This window comes from Pteropus alecto, unplaced genomic scaffold (genome assembly GCF_000325575.1).
Source record: "Pteropus alecto unplaced genomic scaffold, ASM32557v1 scaffold379, whole genome shotgun sequence".
In the NCBI taxonomy this organism is placed as follows: domain Eukaryota; kingdom Metazoa; phylum Chordata; class Mammalia; order Chiroptera; family Pteropodidae; genus Pteropus; species Pteropus alecto.
Window position 1 is genome coordinate 1718830 of NW_006443129.1, and position 19953 is coordinate 1738782.

Here is a 19953-nt window from a genome sequence, read left to right on the forward strand (position 1 = left end):
GAGGGAGGGAGGGAGGAAGGGAGGTGAAAAATATATTAGCAATAAGAAAAGTAACATGTTCTTATTTGCTTAGCAAGTCTTTACTGCATGGCTAGTACGTTCCAGATACTGAGGATTAAACAATGAAGGAACCACCACCTCTGCCTCAAGCATTTGGTCTACTGTAGATGCCACAGAAAAGATGTGAGCACATAAGCAAGATTGGCGAGGTTGGCGATCTGGTGTGGGTGGAGTCATGGAGGATTTTAAGCAGGAAAATGACATGAATCAATTTACATTTTTAAAAGCTCACTCTGACTCCTGTGTGGAGAATGAAATGTAGAAAAGCAAGAGAGATAAGTCGGGAAGCTACTAAGGCAGTAGACCTGGCAAGAAATGAGCAGGTGGTAGGAAGAGAGGGAAGTAGAAAGGTCAAGATGTACTGTGGAAGTAGCACTTAGCACTGACAGGACTTGTTGATGGACTAAATACAAAGGGGTAAGGGAATGGGAAGAGTAAAAAAAAATACTCCTGGGCTTTTGACTTGGACAATTAGCTCTCAATTCCATTTACTGAAATGGGAAAGACTTGCTAAAGAACAAGTTTTCAGAGGATAAAACAAGTGTTCTATATTAGAAATATTAAGTTTGAGCTGCTATGACTCATGTGGTGATGTTTTTAAGTAAGCTTCTGGCTAAGTCAAGTTCTGGCAAGAAGTGAGGGCTACAGATTTACATTTGGGAATTCTCTGCACAAAACCAGTAGTTAAAAGCAATGGGAGCAGACATGATAACACAAGAAGAGGATATAGACAGAAAAGAAAAAGGGTAGAGATAAGGTCCCTCTCTCCAGTCACTCATCAGCTCTTCAGGGTATAAGTCAGATTGAGGAGGAGCCATACGTTCTTGCAAGAGAGAAAGAAACCTGATTTTCCCTGAATGATGGAGCCAGGATTCAAATCCAGGAAGCTGGCTCCAGAGTCCATACTTTTAACCAGAACTCTGTATCACCTCTAAAAGTAATTATCTTTAAGAAAAACAAGTCAAAGTACACTGAAGAGCCCAGTTTCAGGCATATGAATGTACAGAGACCAATACACAGAAAACACTAAACATATTTAAAATATCTGTTAGGTAAACCAATGACCACAGCTTGGGAGTTAATCCTACCACTGAACTGAAAAGGGATCTACAGATTAAAAACACCATGTGAGAAAGAATGGGGTCAGTATAGGGAAAGCTTGAGACAGCTTTATAAAGCCCACTGGACTACTCTACAATCTCAAGGCTCAGGGGTTCTATTTAACACAGAAAGAATTTAATGACATCTGAACTTAGAGCTCCCAAGGAGTTCTAATTTATACCAGGGAGGGGCCAGCAAGATCTAACTCTGTCATAACATTTATATGGTGACTGGAACCACTGGAAAACCAGGGCTTCTCTCTTCTCTGTGGCCTGAGAGGTATCTCAGGACAAAATGGGTGACAGCTTAGGGCTTTCAACTCAAGCATCTGGGTCCGTAATTGATAAGCATATTTATATTTTCTTCTTAAATGATACCGAAAACCCTATCAGATTATCTTCTGAATCTGCCAAGTGTGGTCTATTACAAAGAGATCTGGAGTTAAACCATCTCAGTCCAAGTTATAGTTACAAGCTAGGTGACTTCAGCTTCTTAATTTGTAAAATGAAGACTCCCACCCTAAGACTGTGGGGACAGCATAAAATAACATCTCCCATCTTATTTAAATTTCAGAGCAGTACATAAGTGTTACTGCTTCACTGATGCTGACTTAGGCACAATTAAGGCTCCTGAAAACTGTATTCTTCTTTAACCTATGACACCCAACTATGTCCAGAGATGCCAAGGCAGATCCCAGAGGACCCCAAAACAATGAAAAAGGGGAAATGGAAGGCTGTCTCCTGGTTGGCCACAACCTCATCTCTCCACTGAACTACTCACAGAGTCAAAACCAAATGCCATAGCTAAGACCAAAGCCCATGTATATGCCTAAAGGAAGGCAAAAATAAACATGCCAAAAGTCCTCCCTTTCAATTAACATCTTTAATAATAGGAAAATGCCTTAAATGTGGAGTCAGAAGTCTTCACTTAGTAGCTGTGGAAAAGTCACATCTGTGAACTCGTTTTTTCACAGAGACCACAATGACTGCCATATTTCAAATGTCTTTTGGAAGGTTCAAAAGTTACCACATGGGTAAGTATTTGGTAAGCTTACCCAAGACATTATATGGATTACATAAAGCAGGTGAAGGACAACATATAGAGCCTTGGTTAACTCATTTCCAGATTAACTAGAATAAGCTGTGCATATTGTGAGACCCACTAATACTAGAACCCAACTTCTAGTATAAGAGGGTAAGTTCCTACAGCTCAAAGGTCTTTCAATACAGGCCATGGAAAGACCAAACAAAACAAAACAAACAAACAAAAAAACCAGAGTGCATCCTAGTCTAGCCTGGGGACTGAGTTTAGATGGAGAAAGCTCATCCTTCCTGCTTTAATAAATATGGTCAAAGATCTGAGTCCACAGGGCAAAGGAAATACATTCTCAATCACCTGGAATCAGGGAAGAGGAATGTACAGGGCTTAAGTAGATAAGTAGAGAAAAATTCAAGAGGATTCTAAAATACAGAAATGACAGCCACAAAGGACATCACATATATGCCAAATAATAACTTTCTACTGGTCTATAATCAAATTACATGTAATTAACTTCACTTAACTTTTCTGTTCATAGTTCTTAGGTGTCTAAAACCCATTCTTTTAAAAAGTTCTGCTTCTGGCCGGGTAAAGAGTCAAGGACTGACTCAGAGAGAAGCACCATGGTGTCCATATTTTCTAAATTAAAATCATATCTTAGTCTGGCAAGTGATTTATAAATTCCTTTTGGGTGCCTAAGCCAAAAGGCTGGCATTCCATGGACATTTCAACTTCACATTATTGCTTGAGATGAAATATCTGAAATCAGGACTTGCACTGAAAAATCTAAAACTACTTAAACTTTATCCAGAGTACGAATAGGTTCAGGATCCTTTAGACTAGAAAAGGAATCATTTACCAGACCAGATTATTCATCAGATGAGGCAAAATGGGATCTAACAAAGCAACTCTTGAGTTCAGTCATGAGATATATTATTGGTATCTCATTATTGGTATCTCATTATTATTGATGACAAAGTCCCAGGAGCCACCAACATAGTCAGAATCTACCCCTCCAATATGGAACCTCATGAACTGCTCTCCTTCTCCTCCCATGCTGCCATGTTGATTCAGCTATGGGTCACAGAAGGAGAATTCTAAATGAGGATAAAACTAAAACTCAGAATAGGCTGTCAATTGTGTGGGGCTACTTGTCATGTAAAGATCTCAGACCTCTTCAAAAGCAGATTAGTTTTCCTGAGTTTGCATTTTATAAATGTAAAAACAGATCACAGAGGAGGCAAATTACCAAGTATTCAATGACGTAGAAAAATAAAAAGTTAGTCTTCCAGACTTGCAAATCGAAGCTACCCTACACATATGACTGCTAACCCAGGAGCAGTTGCAGGGCCAGACCCTCACAGCCACACGGGTGGGCTGCTGTTGATAAGGGTGAAATCTTTTTCTTGAACATACATCTGGTATGTGATCCAATCATGGCTCTGAAGCTTCTACTTAGGTAGATGCAGGCAATAAAGGGAGGCAACCTCAAGAAAATGACCACCTTGATGCTATCATGTCTTAACTTATAATGACGGACAAACAGAAATGTCTACCATATACCAAAATATAAATCAGCCCACAAAACATACCTCTGGAGGCATACTGTTATTTTAATAAACTTTGTTAACCAGCAATATAATTTAGTTTTTGCAGTTCAGTGACACCCATGTCCACCCTGAATGTTGGACATTTTCTAACAATTTAGCCAAAGGATAACATAGAATCTCCTAGTTTGGAATGCATTTAAAGACCAAACAGGTGCTATTTCTTCTCAAGCTGGCAGGAGGCAAATCATCATCAAACCCCAGGTTCATTCCTGAGTTGATCTATGGCCAAATGTTAGCACTTTAATACATAGAAGGATGCTGCAATGGGGAGAACCTGTTACCTTAAATCTCTGAGGCTGGTGAAACTGAATTGTTGCCCTTTTCTGAACAAAATCTTTTCTCAGCTGAAGAAAGTGCACTTTGCCATCTTTATTTAAAACCTTCTTCTTCCCATTGACACACCGGCAGACATTTATGTCTCTTCCATAGTACATACCCCGGCTGCACAGACTCTTCAGATCTGATAGCTTGAACAGGGACTGGTAATATGTGGCCACTGCAGGGTCATCTCTCTGAATAAGAAGGGGTTTCTGCTCCCAGAATTCCTTGAAAAAAGTCTCCGTCTTAATGGGTGAGATTAAACTTTCAAAGAGGACACTAGGGCTGTCAAAGTTTAAAGTGGAGGGTCCCCCAGCTGCCTCCACCTTCGGCTGTTTACAGGGACCAGGCCCCTCTTCCTTCTCAGTTCCTGCAGGCTTTGCTTTCTTTGGCATCGTTCTGTCTCCGAGACAAAGCAGCGAGGAAATGCAAACCTACCAAAAGAACAAAGAACATATGTTGGTGTTAAAAGATCATGCGCACACACACAGGTGCGTGCACAGACACACAATTGCATCACTATTAACGCCTTCGTGAGAACTCTTCGTAAGTCAATGCCTTTTCCTCCAGGATGTGATGCAGCCTTAAGCCAACATCATTTCTTCCAAAATATGACTCAGCCTCAGATTAAATATTCATTAAAAGGAAAGCATATTTCCTTTTACAAGAACACAAAAGTTGTGGAATTCACTGTTTATTAGTAAGTATAATGATTTAAAATCAAGGAATTCCACTATCTTAGCAGTTCCAAGTCACAGTTTTAGCCTGTGGTCATTGACATAGCAAAGTCAAAAATCTTTAATTTGGCTTCAATCAACACCAGGTCCCAAATCTAATTAGACTGTACTCTGAGTTACAAACTTGCCTCTAGAATTATCAATAGCTGCCCATTGCCAGGGGCTCCTTATCACAGCCACACTCAACATGCCCTGGGCCATGGTGCCACCTGGTGGCTGGAGCAAGAAGCTGCCTACTCCCAAGTCTCTTCCTCAACCACCTGAACCTCCTCACTTCCAAATCTCAGCTTATTCCTGAAAATTACTTTATCAGAAATCCCTCTTCCATTAAAAAACCAAACTAATTTGAGGCTGGCAAGTGAAGGCTAGAGATAATTCTATCCCAAGTCTTTAAAAAGCTATAACTTTCAAACTATAACAAGACATAATAAAATACCTCTACATCATTAACCTCTAATACAGCATTCCTCCATCTTGAATGTGCACACACGTCACCTGGGCATCCAGATCTGCGGTAAGGCTGAGATTCTGCATTTCTAACAAGCTCCCAGGCAATATTGCTGCTGCTGGTCCACAGACCACACCTGAGTTGCAGGAAGAGCAACACTCCCAAGCACTTTTAAGCCTTCTCAGAACTGCCCCCAAGCCTCAACTAATAATACAGGTGGCCCTCGTCTGGGATTCAAGAATGGTAATTCAAATTATATGAATTTCATGAAACTGCAAATTTCTATTTTAAAATATATTGGGGGAGGTGGAGTCCATTGCTTTCACCAGATTCTTAAAGGAGTCTCTGGAAAGCCTCTTCGATAAATGGAGCTGGGAAAATGGGAAAGCCACATACAAACAATGAAACTAGATGGCTGTCTATCACTACACACCAAAATTAACTCAAAACAGATCAAGGACCTGAAGAGAAGACCTGAAACAATTAACTGCACAGAAGAAAACAGGTACTAAACTCATGGACCTTGGAGTTAGTGAGAATTTTATGAATTTGACTTCAAAGGCAAGGGAAGTAAAGCAAAAGTAAATGAATGAGACTATATCAAACTAAAAAGATTCTACACAACAAAAGAAACCAACAAGGCAAAGAGGCAGCCATCCAAATGGGAGAAGATATTTGCAAACAGTGGCTCCAATGAGGGCCTACTATTCAAAAATATATAAAGAACTCATACAACTCAACAATAAAAAAACAAAAAATGGGCAGGAGACCTGAACAGACACTTCTCCCAAGAAGACATACAAATGGCCAACAGACATGAAAAGATGCTCGACCTCACTAGCTATTAGGGAAATGCAAATCAAAACCACAATGAGATACCACAGAATGGCTATCAACAGGACAAGTAATAACAAGTGTCGGAGAGATTGTAGGGGGAAAAGTGTACTTGCACTGCTGATGGGAATGTAAATTAGTACAGCCACTATGGAAAACATGATGGAGGTTCCTCAAAATACTAAGAATTGAATTACCATATGACCGAGTAATCCCTTTTCTGGGTATTTACCCCCAAAACTTGAAAATGTTTATCCGCAAACATATATGCACCCTGATGTTCACAGCAGCATTAGTCACAGTGGCCAGGACATGGAAGAATCGAAGTGTCCTACGACAGATCACTGGATAAGAAGATGTGGCACATATATACATCAGAATATTACTCAGCCTTAAGAAAAGATGAAATAATGCAATTTGCCACAACATGCATGGATCTTGCGATAATCATGCAAAGCAAAATAAGTCAGACAGAAAAAGTTGAGAACCATATGATTTCACTCATATGTGGGATATAAAACTAAAAGCAACAAACAAACATGACAAACAGACTCAGACATGAACAGTAGATTAGTGGTTACCAGAGGGAATAAGGGAAGGGAGAAGTAGATAAAGGTAAAGGGGGTCAAATATATGGTGATGGAAGGAAATTTAACTTTGGGTGGTGAACATAATGCAAAATATATATGACATATTGTTGAATGGTATACTTGAAACTTATTTGATTAACTAATGTCACCCCAACAATTTTAATAAAAAATAAAAACCTGTACTTATAAAGATCATTTTTTCCCGAGACCAGTAACTCATTTATAGGTGTTATAGTTTCCTATTTTGTTGGGCTATCAGAATTTCAAGAATACTGCTTTCTGCTCCTTTGTCATTATAACTAAGCTGTATTTCAACTACACCATGGACTAAGTAGAATTAGTGGTATAACCTGGAAAGTAAGCACCCTGGAACGTGTTACATTACAACAAATTTATAAATGAACATTTAAAATACAATCCAAATATAAATTGAACAAATTAGGAAGTGGGAACATCAAAATATAAAACTACCTAGTGGCCTCATTTTACCTCCTAAATTTGTATCCATAAATAGCTCTGATCAAGTGCTTTTGGCAGGAAAACACAAGACCATGGTGGAAAACTAATAAAAATCAATACTAAAAGCTTGCGTTGGAGGGGTAAGGGCTTAAGCTTAGAAAAAAATAAACTTTAGTGTTTTAGGATGTCATCAATAAGACACAAATTTTCTGAAAATGTTTCACATTCCTTTTAAGTTTTCATTTGTCACCTTAAGAATCATGGCTTCGGGGAGACAAAGTACTGTTAGTACTTGGAACCCAAATATGAAAGCAGATTAGCAAAGAGCACTGCTTGTGCATAAAAGTTACCTGCTATCCTCTGAAAGGCCAGCTTATGGCTGACATCTGGGAACTTCGATTTTTGGAGCGTTCCCACCATCATTAAATAAGAGTGACTCATTATTCATAAGCTATGAAAGCAATGTAATTTATACTGAACATCCAATTTCCTTCTGGGAGTCTGGAATTTTGGTAGTGCCAAGCAGAGGGTGTCTAGGTGACCAGCCCTTGATTAAAAAAAAAATTTAATTAAAAAAAAACACCTGGGCGTTGAGTATCTAATGAACTTTCCTGGTTGGTGCCTGTGTAGTTGCTGCAGCAATTAAGCAGTTGGTCTCCTTCTGCTGTAATCAATCAGCTGAGTCTTAGCAAATCACTGAACCTAGGGATGGTTTTAGGAACCCCTACACTTTACTCACATTTAATTTTTAAAAGCACAGACTAGTTCAGAAGGCTTGTATCATTAAAAGTACTATATGATGAAAAAATAACTTCATATTCAGCCACACATTTCTTATCCCTCATATTGGTCAGTTTAAAATTTAAGGGATGGGAGCAGCAGGAGTATGCAAGTGAAAGGCTTGTTTTAAGCACCATATACAAATACAGTACATTAAACACATTTGCAGGAAGTGTGATTAAAGTGCACAGAATACTTAGGCCAAAAATAAAATCACTTAAAGCATTCTTCCTATCTACAATCACTAAAAAATAAACCCCAACACATTCTAACAAATGCTTTTGTTAGAATGTATACTTCACTACTTAATACACCAAAAGCTATATCATTTATTGTTTTTCTATATGCACATTGAAATGATATGAGACTCGGTTAATTGGAAGCTAGCTTAGAGGTTACTGGGAAAATATACTATTTTTTCTGATTCTCACACTACCCACATTGTAAGACGACGATTCTTTTTAACAGCTTTTCGGGTTAGAGGGAAGAACAAATGACATACCATACCAAATTGAATGTACAAAAATCTTAAGATGCATCACAATTTCAGAAACAGTAAAAAAGCATGTCTCAGAATCTAAGAAATATGATAATTAAACAAGAGAATGCTGTCTAGAAAAGTACAGTCAACAAAAGTCGGTCTATAAACCACAGACCACCCAAACAGAAATTAGAGTAAATATTTTTATAAAGCCACAGAGAAAAAAAAAAGCATGCTGTTAAGAAGCAATTGTTACCATTTCACAATATGTACAAATACTGAATCATTATGTTGTACACCTAAAACTAACATAATGTTATATGTCAATTGTATTTCAATTGGTAAAAGAGCAATTGTCCAAAAGCATGCTGTTAAGAAGCAATTGATACCATTTCACAATATGTACAAATACTGAATCATTATGTTGTACACCTAAAACTAACATAATGTTATACGTCAATTGTATTTCAATTGGTAAAAGTAAAAGAGCAATTGTCCAATTTGAGGTGACTATAAGCATTAAAATGTAAAATAATTAAGTCCAAAGAAAAGATTCATGGCTCATATTTTACTAACTGCCCATGGATAAAAAAAAAATCAACTAATCTAAACAACTTTGAAGGATTAAAACAACAAGAAAATCAATACTGATACCCATTCCACAGCCAACAAATATAAGTGTCCTAACTTTTTCTATAGTGATATTCACCGATAAGAAGTCATAACACGTTAAGGGAAGAGATGGCTATATGTGCATCTCCCAGAGCCAGAGTGTGGCACATAGGAGGTCCCATCAAGAAATGTTTGCTGAATGAATTTTTTCCCCTTTTTCATCTCTTATATATAATTTTAGAGAAAAATCTCAAAAGCCTTACGCAAAAACAAAGTTGGGTAACAGATGGTTTATTCAGTGGAGATTATTCTGATGTCAGCTGACCCTTGGGTATTCAAAAGTATAGTCAGAACTGAAAGGCACCTCGACCATCAGTGGTTATTACCTAAGGGGAGGGAGATGTGTCTTCATAATCTCCAGAACAATGTTTTACAGTGCAGTGCAGTCACCAAGAAGGCTTGTTAACATGACACAAACTTCTGAGCCCCAGATCAAGCCTACTGGATTAGCACTTCTGGTAAATAGTATGTTCTCTACAGAAATTTTAGATGCACTAACGCAGAGCACCATAGTCAAACTCAGCTCAATTAAATACATACACACTCCTATCTGAAATGACACACTGCCTGTAACAAGGTTGCCTAGGCTGACCTAAAACAGTTCTTTTCCACCCGCAGAAATGTTTTATCAATTCAGAAAAGGAAAACGGGGTCTCCTATTGACCTAAAGCTGTGACTGGCAATTATCTTTTTAGTGCTATTTTAGAGAAAAAAAAAATTGTACCTTATTAATGTATTTTAGTAATCATTACATTACAAAAAATGAGGCCAGAGAAGCAAAATCCATCCAAGAGATGGTGGAAGAGGCTGGGTAAATCAACTCCTCCACTTAAACATGAACCCAGTGCAATCTAGGCCTGGCATCGAATATAGAGCTAATTAGTGGAGTAATTAAGATCCTGTGACTCCCAGGACTATACCGCCTGAAAACACAGTGAACAACCTGGTCTTATTAACCTGTTGGACAACCCAGCTGTCGGGCGGCCGTTCTAGAAATACCTTTTGACAAATGAACAGGAAGGGTAGGCTGTAATTTTAAAGTCAGGGTGCGACGAGAGAGGCGCCGCTCCCCACGCCTTGGCCTCAGATTCCCTAGATGTAAAGCCTGTCTCTTAGGCCCGACGTGACGACCGGGAGCAGAGCCCACGTGGTGGCGGCGCTCCCAGACAGCCTGATCTCCAAACTTTCCGCAGTCTCGGGACCACCGACCGAGCACGTGGGCTACGCTCGGTGCCCAGGCCATTCGCGAGCCGACTCCTGGATCCAGGTAGCCTCAGGCTCAGCGTGTCCACACTGCCCGGGTGCCCAAAATCCTGCGGCGAGTTGGCACGCGTGCCTAGCTCCTCAACCACCAGCACCCGCGGGCCCAGGCCCAGCCGCACCCGAGCTCCCTACCCGAGTGCGCCCCACCCGCAACGGAGCTCGGACGCTTGGAGGACGCGCACGACCTCTGCCTGCCGCGGCGCTGGACTGCGGGCCGCGACCGCTCCACTCACCAGGGTTGGCTTTTTGCACGTGCCCACGATCGCCCTGGGCGGTGTCGGCTGGGGGCGGGGAAAAGGCGTCGGCCGTGGGTGGGGCGATGTCGGCTGGGGGCGGTGCGGTGCGTACACGCTCCCGCCCCCAACCACGCCAGATCCACGGGAGTGGGTGCTTCCGGCGCCTAGTATCCAGGAGTGTTCGGAATTCACGCCCACAGATTTCTTTCTTTGGTGTTAAAGGAAAAGAATTGATTGCATTGTCTTTTGAGTTGGGGGTGAGATGAGACTCTGGATTTGAGGATGTGTTCTAGGACACCCTGTTCCTTTAATGAATGGGGAAACAAGCCGGGAGAGGAGAAAAGAGCTGCCCAAGTTTAGGAAGCTGGTGGTCCATCGCATTCTTTTGGGCAATCTCTGCTACTCTGTACTGTAATGTCAACTTTAATTTATGTCACTTTGCTCCGGTGGGGAGAGAGAATCCTGGTTTAAAGGGCTCCTGGAAATTCTTTGTTACTGTGGCTGTATAAGCAAAGAACAAAAGCAGTTATATTTAAGTAATTTAGGCCTAAGGCTTTCCTTTTGACTCTAATTTGGATTGGGGAGGCTGAGAGTGGGCACGGGGATCAAGAGCACACCTCTGCTCTTGTCATTATAATCCAAATTTCTCAGCATGGCAAGCCAAAAAGTATTAATTACCACTTCAGACAAACACAGTGCCTGTCATGCCTGTAAAGAAGAGGCGGGAAAGTGAGGAAGAGGGTCACCGAGTGAGAATAGCCCATTATTTTGCCCAAGAGGTTTCGAGAATCTATGGTATTCCTAATTTACTGCTTAACGTACTTTATTTTTTCCATCTTTTGCTTTTAGTCCATTGAGTTTAGAAGCTCTTCCAGAGGACAAGAAGCAAACTACTCTCCAGTCCCCAACTTATTTACTCCAAAGAGCCATTAAAAGTCAGTCATTTTGTTTCTGTAATTCATTTTACCCAACCCACAGCTGAAGGGCAAACCTTAGCAGATTGCAAGTTTCCAACCAGGGTGTACTGGTGACACACGGCCTCACCTTTGGAGTTTAATGTATGTGTTTTGAAATTCTTAATGAAATCTTTTAATTTATAAGTGAAGTCTGTTGGAACAAGGGAGCATGTACTGGAACTTGACACGTACAGATCTGCCTTCTGCCCAGTAGGATGTCTTCTTTCCCATACTTCTCTCCCACCCTCTCCCCACTTTCAAGGCTCCCCTCAGCCCCTGGCAGAGGGCTTGTATGCAGATGCAGAGAGGGTTTGGATGGGGTGCATACCCCACACTGTGTACTTCTCCACACTGGACTCGCAGCATCTGAATGTATTTGGAGGGTGACTGGGCTGGAGCAAGCCTCCTTTCACACTGATTCGCCATTTAATTTAAATATGATCTCACTCAAGATACAACCTAATTAACAAAACTTTTTAAATTATTTTGGGCTGGTGTGATTGCTCTAAAAATTTATTTCATGCGTTTGTGTTTATAACACTTCTTTAAAGTACAAAACACTTGAAACACTGGCATTAATGTTCTCTGAAGAGAAGAAATGAATGTGACTGCCAGCACTTCCTTTCTAAGGATGCCTTGTTCAGTTTTGTCTTGGAAAGATTAGAACCTATATGTCACTTTTAAAGGACCCAGGCTTGAAGACTGAACTTCAGAAAGTCTTATTGCCTCACAATAGGAAATATGTTTAAAGAGAGTTGCTAAAGACATTATAACTTCATCTACTTTTACTTGGCTAAGGCAAAGAGTGATTACACAATTTTCTAGGAAGCCTTTGAAGCACTGTTGTAGAAAATAAATTTCTATAGTGTATTGATCCAGGATTAAAAGTAGTATCTCACCCTTCAAATGACCTGATTGGTCATAAAAGGTAGTTTGATGTTTCTTACAAAAAATTAAGTATCAATGTTTTGAAAACAAAAATATTGTTTTTCTCAGTGACTGTGAAATCTCTCTTCCACGTTTGGCCCCATTGTGGAAGAAAAAAGCATTATGAGCTAACTGATTGAAGTGGAAAACAACTGATGATATTGAACTTTAACTGAGCCCCTGCATTCCTGGAAAGCAGCAAGAATGGAGAAATCTCCCCACTATTTTGTCTTGAGAAATGACCACCCTGTTCTCATATATTCTGAGGTAAGACTCACCTCTTCCTTTCCTCGGTGAATATGACTCCCTTGCTTACCTGCCTCTTTGGATTTCTCCCTTTATTTTGAGAAGTTCCTCACTAATGAATGTCCTTCCTATTGCAATAGCCTGGTAAAAATCATCTCCTTAATTACTCAGTGCTTTTTTTTCCTTAAAAGAGGGAAAACAAAGTTCAAGATTTTTGTTAAATCTAGGGAAGTCAAAATGCTGTTGGAAAGTTATATGACTTTGAAAATAAGCAGGGCTTCACAGTTTCATTGTTTTAAAGCATAAATGGTGAAGTATATGTAACACAGACTGCTTTGTCAAAGGCCCTGCCAGGAAATAGCAGTAGCACTAGATACAGAATTGTAGTTGAAATAGCAATTTCCTCACCACCTCTTTCTATTGCTTGAGGGTGTTGTTTAATTTTATTGGAATTTTGACTCTAGTGATGATTATAGAATTGCATATAATTCTTTTCCCCGTTAATCTCCACGTTAAAAAAAATTATATGTATATGTGTGTATGTGTGTGTGATTTCAACAGGCTTATGAATGGCACAATACAAAATGATAGACCTTACTCATGAAAACTACCCCACCTGCAAGGATTAAGACAATATAATCATAAAGGATGATTTTCTAGCAATTTTTATGCAAATATTTGCAATCTCAGTTACTCTTATACTTACAAAGATGGCTTGTAGTGACAATAACAGTCATGGAAGGAAGCAGGTTTTCAATAAATGGAACTGCTTTAATATAAGTGTTTTATACAATGCTGAAACTTCTATTATATAAAGGGAATGCCAGCAGATATCTATAAGGCTTTGCTTTGGGGGAAAAAAAATGAACTGAGAATGAAAAAGTTTCTTCAGTTACAATAATTATTACCCCAGAGCTTCTGGATAGATAAGTGACTGAGCCTGATGTGGCAGATAGTAGGGGCAAACAGTGATTCTTGAAAAAGAAAGAAATGCTGAAAATTAGATGTAGCTAGAAATTTCATTTGTTTTCAAAAAAAAATTTTACCTCTAAATATTCTTTGTGTTGCTAATTTCAACACATTATAATAGTACACAATAGGAAATAAAGGAAATGTCTCCTTAAAAAAACAGTCTGGGACTACCACCATCTTTTGTTACTGTATCCCCAGCACAGTGTTTGTTATAAGAGTTTAAATTAATAGATTATATACAAAATGGTTTCATTAAAAGTATGCATAGAAAAACTAAGAATATACATTAAAATGTTAACTTTAATTCTGAGTGGATGATTCTTTTGCCAATTGGTATTTTTAATTTTTATAATGAAATCATATTTTATAATCAGAACAAAAACAATAAAATTAAATTAAAAATATATCTCTTCATTGCTTTTCCAGACCAGTACGTATAAAGTAGCCCATTTCTATATTTAGGCAGTTTACAGAGCTGGTTGGCTTTTTCTTAATCTTAGAAAGCAGCTTATTTTCTGAAATCCTTGCATTTTATCCAGGCTTACCCAACAGTGAACAATCACACATGTTCTGTTTCAGATTGTCATCAGTAAATAAAGTGAAAATCAAAATGAGAAACTATTATATGCTGTCTGTCACATATTTCTCATGTAAATGGCATTTCATTCTTCTTGAAATAACTGAATGAGAACCCTTGCCACACAGCAGCAGAAATGAAACTCACAAGAATAACTCTGTTCTCACAGTTTTCACCAGCCACTGATTTGAGAAGAAACTGGCTAAAATCCTAGGAGCTCATTCTGAATGCTCTAATAATTCACTTAAGCAGTAAACAGATTTTCTTTCTCAGTGTTAGACATTTACTACTGAAGAACATGATGCCTGCATTTCTAGGCATTAACAAGCAGTCATGTTTGATTGGCCAACAATCTTTCATTATTGCTCCTCAATAGGAGTGCTGAATATATGTGTAGTATGAGAGTGACCTGTTCTTGTAGCCCAGATTGCCAAATGTGTTCAGCCAAGCATTTGATTTAAAGTCGTGAAATGAATATGCCCATGGGAAGCATCATACATGCAAAATGTTATAGTTCAAAAACAGCTATGTCCGAAGAACCAGAATTTGAAGAAGGGAACAATGTAGATTTTTTCCGTTCATTTATAGATTTTTTTTTTTTAAACACCAGTTATATAAAAGTATGTCAGAATCAGAAATGTTAATCCAACATTAGTACTCAGCTTAAATAATAGCAACAAATTCCCAAAGAACCACTTAGGATATTAATCTATTCTATATTTTGAAAATAAAATCTTATGAAAATAATATCCCTTTTAAATCAAGCTTAAACACTATTAAATAAATAGTTTTAAATTTTATGGTCTAGATACAATTAAATGGAAAAAAGTTTTGAATAAGCTATATTAGCTCAATTTTGGACAGTTTCCTAGAAAAACATAATTTGGGGAAAATTTTGAAAGAATTAGAAAAGTATTAAGAAAAAATGGAGTATCCCAGAATTCTTATATGAGGAAACTTTTAAATCTTTTAAAATCTTTTACAACCAATTTAATGCTTTTAAATCTTTTACAACCAAGGAGAAGATAAGTTTCTAGAACCCTACGTCATTCACAGAGAGAATCAAAAACATTGTTACTGGTAAACAGTGGGAAGTTATTTGTCTCTTCACCTGGCAAGAAATCATTCAAATCATTTGGTTCACTTTATGGTGAAATAAATGGCAAGATGCTGAAAGCAATACACTGTTTATTTCCCTAAATTCAATCCCAGAATTCAAAATAGGAAAGGAAATTTCATTCTTCCTACAAAGGGCTTATCTCTAAATGGAATCTTTTCCACAAAATACCAACACAAAAGCATGCACACTACCAGTCTATGAAATGAATGGGGGTTTTTTTTTTGGAGGTTTTTCTACTTAACAAACATCTATTTAATACCCACTTGACCTGATTTACTTGGTTCAACCAAAGTTACTAAAGATTACTATGGAATATACAAATTTTATTCAATTTTTTTACTCAATAATGTCTGGAAGCATCTTCGGTTATTTATAAATTGAGAGTCCACATCCCTTTGTGGACTCTCCTTTGATATCCCGTTTTTAGAACTCAGACAGCAAAGTGAGTACTGTCTATATACCTCTAATTTAACATTCATTACATTTGTTATTTATTGTACCTACCAGTTCACTGTTTCTGCTAGGCTGTGCACTCACTGATGGCAGAAATGTCATTTTGTATTCATTTTTTTTTTAGTACATAACACCTAATAAAATGCATGGCACATGTAGGAGGTCAATAAACATTTGGTTGAATAAAGTAATTAATTAAATAACTCCAAAAAACTATGAAAGCTATACCTCAACTACAAAATATAAGATGCTATTATTGAAGTGTGTGATGTATTAACATTAGGATGGGAAGACTGAGTGAAGTTCACAGTTTTATATGAAATAATATATGAAACTTATTAGTGATGTAAGATAAAACATTGGAGATGGCAGAGGGAGGCTCTTCATGGGACTCAGCTGTATGAGTGTCCATGGTTCCACCGACATGATGTGTTCTTCCTTAGGAGGATTCATCTCTGTTAGGTAATTTGGCATTTGGCTAGCACTAAGGAACAAACTCTTCTTGAATTATTGTCATAATCTAGTTTTATTCCTTAAATACATGAAATTTACATTTAGAAAGAAAGGAGGATCCAGATGAAGGAGTTACAAATTATTTTTCCATAATATGCATGACTGTGACTCTTATTTATGGAGCCAAATTCTCCTACAACCTTGAACTCTGATGTAAATCAGTCAACTTTCACATCTTCTTTAGACCAGAAGATGTAACTGGCTGATATTTAGTTCACTCTAGTACTGTCCAAATTTTTGTCAAGAGTCGTTTGTTGTCGTTGTTGTTGAATATACGCTGACTCCAACACAAGTTTTATACATCGGGGATTCCTCTTCACACATATATACCCCAGTAAACCAAATTAAAGATAATGTACACAATGGGAAATAAAATCCTTGAATAGGTGTCGATGACATGGTTGTTCTCCAGAATGATTCTGCCAGTGTGCCCTCCTAAGGATTTCCTTCTCTTTATCCGAGGTGAATCTGCACTGGGGCTGCCTGTGAATCTTCCTCGAATGGAGTCCTCTTCTGAGTGGAGAGAAATGGAAGTCTGGTCCAGGTCAGTCTCGCTGTCATGGTAACAGCCATCAAAGGCCATAGCTTGAACAACATCAATGTTGTACATTCCAGAAATCTGATAAAAAAGGCTTTTATTAGTAAGTCATGAATATGGTTTTATGAATAGGAATTACAGTACAAATCTAAACAATCAGGCTTTAAAAATAGTTCTGATAAATGCTAAGAATGTTTTGCTTATTTCAAAGAATAGAATTCTGGTTTTGCTTCTGGTATCTGACTAAAAGTAATTTTAATAAAAATGGAAAATATTATCTTGGAGATCCATTTTTAATAGAAATTTGGCAAGGTTTATAATTATTTCCATAGAGGTTTTTGAGCATTATAGAAATAAATGTTACAAAACTATAGTATCAATGTTTTCTAATTTAGTCCTGGCCTGATAGACTGTTACACTCAATGCATGTTCACCCAGAAATAAACAGTTTCAGGTTTTCCTCTTTGTTTCTGAGTAGTATGAAATGTTTGGCATAAGTTTGTGAGTTGAAATTGAACATGATTTATCAGAAGAGCAGTATAAGCCAATTGGACTTGCTTTTCAATGTATTTTTCTTCTTTAGAGAAAACAGAACAGTATGCCCAGTAAGTGTGGGGGGTTTTTTTGTTGTTGTTGTTGTTTTTTTTGTCCAAAAACAGAACAATATCATCTGGTGATCCATTTATGCTTAAATTTCAAGTGGGGGTATGAATGATTTTAGCTACTCTTATAAAATGCAAATTGGCCAAGCTTTCCCATTTTTTGCTGTGAAGCACCGATAAATGATACTAACACAACCCAATTAAACAACTTAAAATTGGCCTATTTTTTGGAAGGAGTGAATTAACAATGCTCTCTGGCTCCAGTGCTTGATTGAATCTAAACTACCGTTTCTCTTTAATGTTTTACTCTGAGGGAGATAGCAGTTATCATTGGTACAAAGCAGTGTCTACGAAGCAGCTGTCACTAATTACTTTCTGAGAAAACCAAATCACTTCTTGATCTATAGGGAAGTTAAAAAATGAACAAATATGAACAGCTACTCCTGGATAAAATTATTCAGAATTCAAAATGGAGGCAGCGAAGTACATTCTGCCAAAAATGTTTATTTGGTTCATAGTGATTTAAAAACCCAATATTTTACTGAATTCAAAAGACATGAAGTGTAGAAATAATTCAGACAGAGAAAGACAAACACTAGATGATTTCAGTTATATATGAAAGCTAAAAAAAACAAAATAAACCAACAAAAAAAACTGAAACAAACTCATAGATACAGAAAACAAACTGATGGTTGCCAGATGGGAAAGGGGTTGGGGAGCTGGGTAAAAAAGGTAAAGGTGTGAAGTAGTACAAATTGGCAGTTACAAAATATCACAGGGATGTAAAGTACAGCATAGGGAATATAGTCTACATATGGTGCCAGGTGGGTACTCGAATTATTGGGGGGATCACTTTGTAAGTTATATAAATGTCTAACCACTATGCTGTACACCTGAAACTAATGAATGCCAACTGTAATTGAAAAAAAATATATACCTTTTATATTCAGCCAAAAAATTAAAATAAATTTTAAAATTAAATAAAAAACATGGAGACTATTCTGTGTAGTCTGTAAATTAATCAGTTATGTTGTACTTTTTTGTTTTAATTGTAGAAACTTTCATAGTAAAATGAAAATGGGCAAAATAAACATGAAATGAGATCAAGGCTGAATAACCTCAGGTAGCCAATAATAACACTAACAATATATTCAACTCTGGGGTTGAAGATAGAATAACTATGTACAGTCTCTCTTTAGTAGTTTCTCTAGCCACCCAGAATACTGCTGAGTCATCCTGTTAGGTAGTTAAGTAGATATGGGCAACTAGGGAATGAAGGCCCTTCCCAGAGACCTCCCTTAGGACCTTTCTAGAACCTCCATTTTATGGTTATAAGTTATCTCTACATCCTGAGGTTCAAAGGAATGAAGAGCCATAAACTAGTAGCTGGTTTAATTCAGCCACAAGTGCATGTGCAATCAGTGCTACACTAACCTCCTGTGATCTGGCCTCATTATACTATCATTATAATATCATGCCTATGCCTGGAAGTTCATGAATTTAATTGTAACAGACTGAATTCTGGGTAAGCACATGTACAGTAGACAAAAGGGTTATATAACGGCCAAATGTCAATCAAAATTACCTCCACGCCAGTCATCTAGCACTACCCTTGTACCTCCCATCATTGCCCTAATATAATACAGACCTCCCCACTCCACAGGGTTATAGCCCTCTTCACTATAACCTGCCCCTCCCTGCAGTGTACTTTAATCATACTTCCCCACTCCCCCCCCGCCAGGCTGCTGCAGCCTTCTCTTGCATAGCCCATTTCTTTCTTGAAATGTACTTTCAATAAACCTTACTCTTCCTAAATCTCATTGATTAGTTAGTCTTTACTGTACCAATAAAAAGAACTGAGGACCCCTCAGTGCTACTGGGGCACTGATGGGTTTTAGATCACCCCAACGGTAACAATCCCACTGAACAATCACTTTTTAATCCTAACAAAAATGTCATTATTTTGTTGAAGAAGACATAATCTTCTGTGGAGAGCAAGGGGCCATTTTCTTTTTTCATCATAATTGAGGATTATCTATATAATTGACTAAATCTTGCAATATACAATTTTACCAGTAGGCTGCTAATTTCTGTTGCAGAAAAGTTGCAAAAATCAGACTGGCAAGAAACCAAGCAGCACTTGGAGAGTTGGAGAACTCAGGTTTATTACACCAGTGGTCCCAGAAGAACTAGGCCTCTGAAGATCTGGGCCTGGAGCTCAGTTGCAACGTTGCTTATGTAAAATTTATTTGGCATGAGCTGATTGGTTAATTTGTCATCAGATGGTTACAAAGCATGGGAGTTGCTATGGGTTGCAGGCAGTTATAAAGAGTTACAAAGTGTGTTTTAGTTGCTAGAGGGTACAGGCAGTTACATTTGTTGCTTAGACAGAACAAGCAAAAGGGAAAATGAGTCTTTAGTT

General features: G+C 38.0%; 2 protein-coding genes and 1 long non-coding RNA gene across 9 annotated transcripts in view; 1 reads left to right on the forward strand and 2 right to left on the reverse strand.

Annotated features, from left to right (window-relative positions):
* The window catches only part of RIOX2 (ribosomal oxygenase 2), a 26625-nt gene extending 15934 nt beyond the window's left edge, over positions 1-10691 (reverse strand). For 4 of the 6 annotated variants that reach the window (XM_006923416.3, XM_025040792.1, XM_006923415.3 and 1 more), the window contains exons 1-2: positions 10625-10691; positions 4091-4561 (exon numbers count right to left, since the gene is read on the reverse strand). In XM_006923416.3, the coding sequence (XP_006923478.1) occupies positions 4091-4522 (432 nt within the window). In that variant the 5' untranslated portion in view covers positions 4523-4561; positions 10625-10691. Of the gene's footprint in view, positions 1-4090; positions 4562-10127; positions 10258-10523 lie in introns of those variants that run through there. The other 2 variants (XM_025040793.1, XM_025040791.1) reach the window with 2 other exon arrangements.
* The window catches only part of LOC112472132, a 31355-nt gene continuing 21684 nt past the window's right edge, over positions 10283-19953 (forward strand). Inside the window, exons 1-4 of one of the 2 annotated variants that reach the window (XR_003043528.1) lie at positions 10283-10395; positions 11477-11685; positions 12580-12777; positions 16854-16935. This is a non-coding gene — a long non-coding RNA (uncharacterized LOC112472132). The remainder of the gene's footprint in view (positions 10396-11476; positions 11686-12579; positions 12778-16853; positions 16936-19953) is intronic. The other variant, XR_003043527.1, reaches the window with a different exon arrangement.
* Positions 16504-19953, reverse strand: part of GABRR3 (gamma-aminobutyric acid type A receptor rho3 subunit) — a 44339-nt gene continuing 40889 nt past the window's right edge. Inside the window, exon 9 of the mRNA XM_006923417.2 lies at positions 16504-17010. Coding sequence (XP_006923479.1) covers positions 16708-17010 — 303 coding nt within the window. The 3' untranslated portion in view covers positions 16504-16707. The remainder of the gene's footprint in view (positions 17011-19953) is intronic.